At 39.8% G+C, this 7,258-nt stretch overlaps 1 protein-coding gene across 1 annotated transcript; it reads left to right on the top strand.

The window, feature by feature from the left end:
• The first annotated feature begins 232 nt into the window (after nt 1-232).
• LOC109861944 lies at nt 233-3,640 on the top strand. The gene is made up of 2 exons (XM_020441799.1): nt 233-453; nt 1,909-3,640. The coding sequence occupies exons 1-2, from the start codon at nt 233-235 to the stop codon at nt 3,638-3,640; spliced, it is 1,953 nt and encodes a 650-aa protein (XP_020297388.1).
• The last annotated feature ends 3,618 nt before the right edge of the window (nt 3,641-7,258 follow it).

Genomic DNA, 7,258 nt, shown 5'->3' with positions numbered 1-7,258 from the left:
TCGCGAGAAGAGTTTGTCGCGTGGGGGCAGCGTTGTAAAGAATGTCTCGAATTATTGGAAGAACATAGTCGGAACAAACGTCCGCGACTGTCTGTAGAAGTCAGACAATCGCTGGTCAATAGAATTGTCCGACTCAAAGGATTAAAAAATTCACTTCGTCGAGTTTGCATATAGTGGCACCGGACATGGACTTACATGGCGAGAGATAGACACCGCTTTTGAGAGTAGACTAATGACGGGTATCATCAACGAACATCACGTTGAACCACGCCATTTTCTCGAACACGCGAGAAGCACGGTGTTGGAAAAAGTGCAAAATGCCATTGAGAAACACAATAATCTGAAAATCAATACAACGTTCAATGGCGAATTTGTATCGGGAAATAAACGGGCCAATAAAAGTATAACTACCAGAAATTCGGAAATTTTTTGTACAACTAATTTAGACGAGTGGTACGATACATCATCGAACCCACGTTAGCGTCTTTAGATGAATTCTAAGAACCTCGATAGTGGGTGGGCCTTGTCACGTATACAGAATTTAACTGTAAACGTGAACAAGTATAATCCATTGCGCGCAGGATGTCGTATAACTTTGCCATCAGAAGTGAAGTATAAGAGAGCGGTAATTAACGTATTATCTAAAAATAATGCATGCTTTACATGGTCGGTGGTCGCCGCTCTTTATCCAACCGAAGAAAATGAACATCGCACATCATCGTATCCCCACTATACAACAGTGCTAAATCTACAGGACATTGAGTTTCCAATGAGTATACACCAAATATCAAAATTTGAACGGCTCAACGACATCTCCGTCAATGTGTACAACATGGAATTGAAGAGAAATAAGAAGAAGAAGAACAAACTTGTCATCCTTCCAATACGACTTACAGAGCAAAAGAAAGAGAAACACGTAAACTTGCTCTATGTTTCGGATTCACGAGACGTTGATCGTGGACACTTTGCGTGTATAAAGAATCTGTCTCGACTCGTGAGCGCACAAGTATGCAAACACAATGGAAAGAAATGAATTTGTGACAGGTATGCTTTTGCGTTATATATGTATATAAGATGTGTGAAATGCTTTTGCGTTATATATATAGAATTTGTGACAATATGAAAAAATAATATATATTTGCAGATGTTTACATTATTTCCATTCTCTGGACAAATTGAATGTTCACAACATAGATTGCGGAAAATTAAACAATTGCGCGATCCGGTTACCAGCGGAGGATAACAAATGGCTCAGTTTTAACAACCACAGTAGAAAGGAACGCCTCTCATTCGTAGTATACACTGATCTTGAGAGCGTATTACACAAAACTGATGGAAAAACGCAGCAACCATCTTATGCGTATCAACATCACACGGCGTTTAGCATAGAATATTATGTTTGCTGCTCATACAACGACTCTTTCTCTTCTTATCGGTATCGTCGCGGCGAAGATTGCATCGCATGGTTCGTCGATGAACTCAAAGAATTGGCTAATCGAGTAAAAACAATTTTATCTATCAATGTGCCCATGGAGATGTTAACAGAAGAACAAAAATCAGTTTATCGTAACGCGAGTCACTGTCACGTGTGCGAGAAACCATTCGCAACAGATGATAAAAGTTCGCGATCATTGTCATACAACCGGTCGATACAGAGGTCCCGCACACTCCAACTGCAACTTATAAAGATTCACACTGTATCCCAATAATTTTTCACAATTTATCCGGTTACGATGCGCACTTTATTATTAAAGAGGTTGCGACTGCATTCAAAGGAAATGTCACTGTTCTCCCTAGTAACAAGGAGAGATATATATCCTTTTCCAAGAACGTGGCGCAACCGGGAAAAAACACTCAAAAAAGTCACAATATAGAGTTGCGATTCATTGATTCGTACAAATTTCTCAGCGCTAGTCTCGATAAACTAGCATCGTTTCTTCATAAAGACAAGTTGAAAATTGTACAATCAGAATTCAGAAATTTATCCGTCGAAAACTTTGAATTATTAACGCGTAAATGGGTCTTTCCATACGAATACATAGACTGTGTCGACAAGTTGCAAGAGCAGCGTTTACCACCGCGCAAGTCATTTTACAGTTCTCTGACTGGTGAAACGATATCCGAGAGTGAATATGCACACTTTGTAAACATCTGGCAGCGATTTTCTATTAGTACGTTAACTGAATACAGCGATTTATATTTGAAGATTGATGTATTATTATTAGCTGATATATTTGAGAATTTTCGAGAAAGTTGTATTCGAAGTTACGGATTAGATCCCGCGCATTATTATACTCTACCCGGTTATACGTGGGACGCTATGCTGAAACACACAGGTATAACGTTTGACTTGCTCACAGATGTTGATATGGTTATGTTTATCAAACACAGTATACGTGGTGATCTTAGCCAGTGCAGCACAAGATATGCGCACGCAAATAACAAGTACATGCAGACATACGATTCATCAAAACCAACGTCGTATCTCATGTACTTTGATATAAATAACTTGTACGGCTGGGCAATCTGTCAGCCATTACCGTATGCCGCATTCCAATGGGTAGACAACATCTGGAGTGTCGACGTGATGTCTGTGACAGCAACCTCAGACATTGGTTACATCTTTGAAGTTGATCTCGAGTATCCTCGCAAACTGCATGACGCGCACGCTGACCTACCGTTCTGCCCGACGCGCGATAAGCTGCCTGGCAAGCGACAGAAGAAGCTGCTTGCAACACTACACGATAAATCGCGTTATATTATTCATTATCGCGCTCTGCAACAATGTGTGCGACACGGTCTTTGTATTACAAAGATCAACCGCATATTACAATTTGCGCAATCTCTGTGGCTCCGCAGTTACATCGAATTAAACACACAATTTCGAACGCTCCCTACCAACGACTTTGAGAAAAATTTGTACAAACTGATGAATAACGCAGTCTTTGGTAAAACTATGGAAAATGTGCGAAGTCATGTAGACGTAAAACTTGTAACAAAGTGGGATGGAAGATACGGTGCGGAAGTACTGATCTCTCGACCAAATTTTTATAGTCGAAGCGTCTTTTCTGAACATTTTATTGCGATTGAATTGCGTAAACTTGAAGTGAAATTCAACAAACCGATCTACGTAAAAATGTGTAGATTAGATATATCCAAGACGTGTTTGTATGAATTTCACCACAATTACATGGTACCTCTGTATCAAGAAAAATGTAAAATTATGTACACCGACACAGACAGTTTCATTTATTTCATCGAATGCGAGAACGTGTATGATATCATAAAACGTGACATCGTTCGATTCGACACAAGTGATTATCCGACTGATAACGTGTACGGTATGCCACGCGTCAACAAAAAGATTCCAGGATTGATGAAGGATGAAAATAATGGAATGATAATGACTGAATTCGTCGGACTTAGAGCAAAAATGTATGCATTAAAGGTAGATGGAAAGAAAGACACAAAAAAGGCCAAAGGTATAAAGAGTAGCGTCGTAGCGAGAACATTAACGTTTGACGATTACAAACAATGTTTGAATGATAAAATCGAAAAGATTTGTCGACAGTCGTGTATACGATCAAAGTTACACGAAGTATACACTGTGTCCGAATCGAAACTTGCTCTAAGTCCGTAAGACGACAAACGGTATATGGTACCCGATTCTACCGAAACGTTACCATGGGGACATTACAAAATACCACAAGAAAACCGTGTATAATATAGATTATATGTATATTGTCATTTAATATGTGTAATAATAATTATGTATATATGTTGTATATAAATTTTGTATATAGTGTGTTTACAAGACATTAGTTTTATCTATCCAAGAGTTGTATGACTTGTCTAATCCTAGCCACTTCACATACACCTTGTCACCTTTCTTGCGTGATACTTTTTCCACGAGATAAACGTCTGGATGTGCAACGCGATGCAGTTCGTATTCGTAGAATCCTCCAGCAACAGATTGTTCGCGTTAATCCTCAAGCAGATACGTCACAGGATAGGTCGTTTGTATTTTACTGATTTTAAATACTTCGATCGTCCAATTTGGCGTATATCCTTTATCAGATACTGTTTTATAAATTTGCTCACACGTACCGGATCACACACTTTGAATCGTGCTGGCCTTGTGATCTTGACATTGCTGTACACCGTGGTTAAGAGCTTCTCGGCGATTGCTGGGGTAACATCGATAGGTCGCATACCGATAGTTCGATGTTTTTTCGCGTTGTACTCCATAAGAAGACGCGGTAATATGTCGATCCATTTGTAGGTTCCGTTAAGTGTAAATTGTTTCCACATGTCGTTCTTCAACGTACGGTTGAATCGTTCTACAATTGAAGCCTTCATAGCGGAATATGTGGAATAATGATTAATGTTATGCTTTTTCATCAGTGTTTGTACATCTATATTGTAGAATTTCTTTCCACAGTCGGTTTGCAAATTATTTGGACATCGTTTGGTATCCTGAAATATTCCTGCAAAACTTTTAGCGACTTTGCATCCACTCTTACTCTTAAGCGGTATAACCCACGCGTACTTGCTCAGCACATCGATAACCGTAAGTATGTAGTGGTAGCCTGTGTTGAAGCGCGAATGCATCTTTACCACATCCGCTTGCCAGAAATCATCGTATCCGCGTACGATAACGCGTCTACGGGGAAAATTTCTTCTTGCCGGAGCATGCAATTCTTCTACAAGACGTTGTTTTTTGATTGTGACATGATTCGTCGCCATAGCTGTCTTACTATATGTCTACTGTGTCAGTCGTTTTATTTTGGTTTGATAGATATTGAAGTGTACGCTGAATTTGTTTTATAGCGTCGCGCAACGCTTGCACATCCTGTTGCAATGCGATAATTTTTCTCTCACGTGTCTCTTGCCATTCATTCACATTCGTGACACACATATCTACGTATCGTTTGTTGGCGGCGTCAGTGTCGATATCGGGTTGCGCTACATGCAGTATCTTGCGCGACCTTGCATTGTAGCCGGAACCGACAAAGCAGAAAGCGGTATTACGCACGTCATTTCGCAGTATTGTTTCTTTCTCAAATAATACATTGACGCTCTATGTGTTCCAAGCGATATCCCAAATTTGTTGATTGGCATGATGACGCGCACACGACTGACTGACTCTAACGCCGACGCGCTATTTAATTTATAATGAATCCCGCTTCGCGGAGTTCTTCGATGATCGACAGGATTTCATCGTCGTCATTATTGCCCGCTTGACGGGAAGCGTCTAGCAACCACAGACGGTCGATGAATTCATTGGGATCGTCCCAGTGCGAGTACTCAATCTTACTATCACTTAACGTCATATTACGCGGTATACCTTTTCTCTGCTTAGTACGCACACTGGATATTGGTGCACTTGGATATAAAGGTGCAATTATGTATCTGTATTTGTATCCTTTGTTACCCAGTATTGCACCAAGCCTGTTGTGATGTTTTCTATGAGCATGTGTTATTTCCCATATCTTTTTGTATCGTTGTTTATCTTCTTCGGTATATAATTCGCTCTTTGGACATTTTATGAAAATCAATTTATACAATTCTTGTGTTGCTTTGAATCGTATACCATCTATGATTATATTATTCTGTTCATCCACGTCAAAACGCTTATCACCGAGCATCACTCCATCGTTGTCGAAATACACACCATATACGTAGTCTATGTCGTTCTCTTTCTTACCACTCAGGATAGCTTTCATATATTGTTGCGTACCGGACCAAAATGTTTGAAACTTTTCAAGACCTTCCAACGTTTGCATTTGACGTTGAATAGTTAACTCAAACGATTTGTTGGTAGTAGCATCAGTAGCGACGATAGTGTCAATCGATGGAGAATGTCAATTGTCGTTTGGTTCGTTCTTTCGTCGGAGTAGAAGTCGTCATTGCAGTGTTATATCGTGTGCGCTTTGAAGTGTGTAAAGTAGGGGACAGTGTTTCGTTTGATGTCTGTGTTCGTTTTTGCTTCGTCTCGTGTGACGTGTCTTCAAGAAACACTGTGTTCGACGTCTTTTGCTTAGTTTCCGTATTTTCAGCAATCTGTTTTAGAGGTTTGATAATAAGTTTGAACTGTCTTTTCAATGTAATTTCTTCTTCTAATTTACCGGTTTTCAGAGCGCGATATTTTTGACGAATGGATTGACTCGTTTTTGCAATCTCCTTCGCTACTTTCTCGCGATCTATAATTTCATTGCTTTTGTCAACTATGTTGCTCGCACTGTAGGAGAGACGATACTTGGTTGATGTCTTAACAATAATTAACCACTCGACGGTATCGCGAACTCGTTAAATCCTTTTCTATAACGACCTCTGTTCAAAAAACTGTCCTTGTCGATCACTAAAAATCCATATTTGGTTTGCCAACATTTGTGGCATAATATACAAAACTTCTCGTACGACATATCTGTATTTACATGATTGTTATACACATGTTTGAGATTGGTACCATCTTGTTTAAAAAGAATTATTAGATTTGCGTTGTCACGTATAAAATGCTTTGGTATCCTCGCGTACGTCTGACAAAAATAGAAACAGTCGACACACGAGTGACGACCCATTGCAAAGTATTCTTGTATCGTATCCTGCTTGTCACATGCCACGTCATGAAAAATAAAAATAGAATTCGGAAGTGCTTCACTTGGCGAAATCACATCGCTATTATTAGAAAAAGTAAAGTAACCGATTTCGTCTCCTGCTAAAAGTACATTCTCCAGATATTGATACTTTAGTTGTTGCAACGACTTGGAATACACGTACACGTTCTCAAAACGTACACCGTATGGACTTTCAAGCAAGCTTAACACTACATTCGTTTTGCCGCAGTTCGAAGGACCGCACACAATACCACGTATAGTAACCGGTAGCATTATTCCATGTCTGCGTATTTTCTTGCCGGACATTTGGTGAGTCTTGCTGTCAAAATTAATTACTTTATTTGTTACAGGTTGCCGTACAAACTGCATGGTTTGTTTGTAACTGCCTCGCGCGAAAAGCACCTATTTATAGAGACGCGTCGAGAGTTTCTACTCAATCGTCAGAAGACAGCTGATGTCAAACGTATATTGCAATCTATGTCAGGTCGTGGATTGTTAAATCGCGTGATAAACGCTCTTTCCGTCGAATTACATATTCCGGGCTACCAATTTTATGGCCCGGGAACGCGTTTGGAAAAACGATTAGCTAGAGGCGATCGCGGCATTAATCCATTGGATGCGGCTTGTCGTAAACACGATAT

This window comes from Pseudomyrmex gracilis, unplaced genomic scaffold (genome assembly GCF_002006095.1).
Source record: "Pseudomyrmex gracilis isolate BER0280 unplaced genomic scaffold, ASM200609v1 scaffold_1181, whole genome shotgun sequence".
Classification (NCBI taxonomy): Eukaryota; Metazoa; Arthropoda; class Insecta; order Hymenoptera; family Formicidae; genus Pseudomyrmex; species Pseudomyrmex gracilis.
The sequence above is the reverse complement of the archived record's forward strand: the minus strand, read 5'-3'. Positions and strand labels throughout refer to the sequence as shown.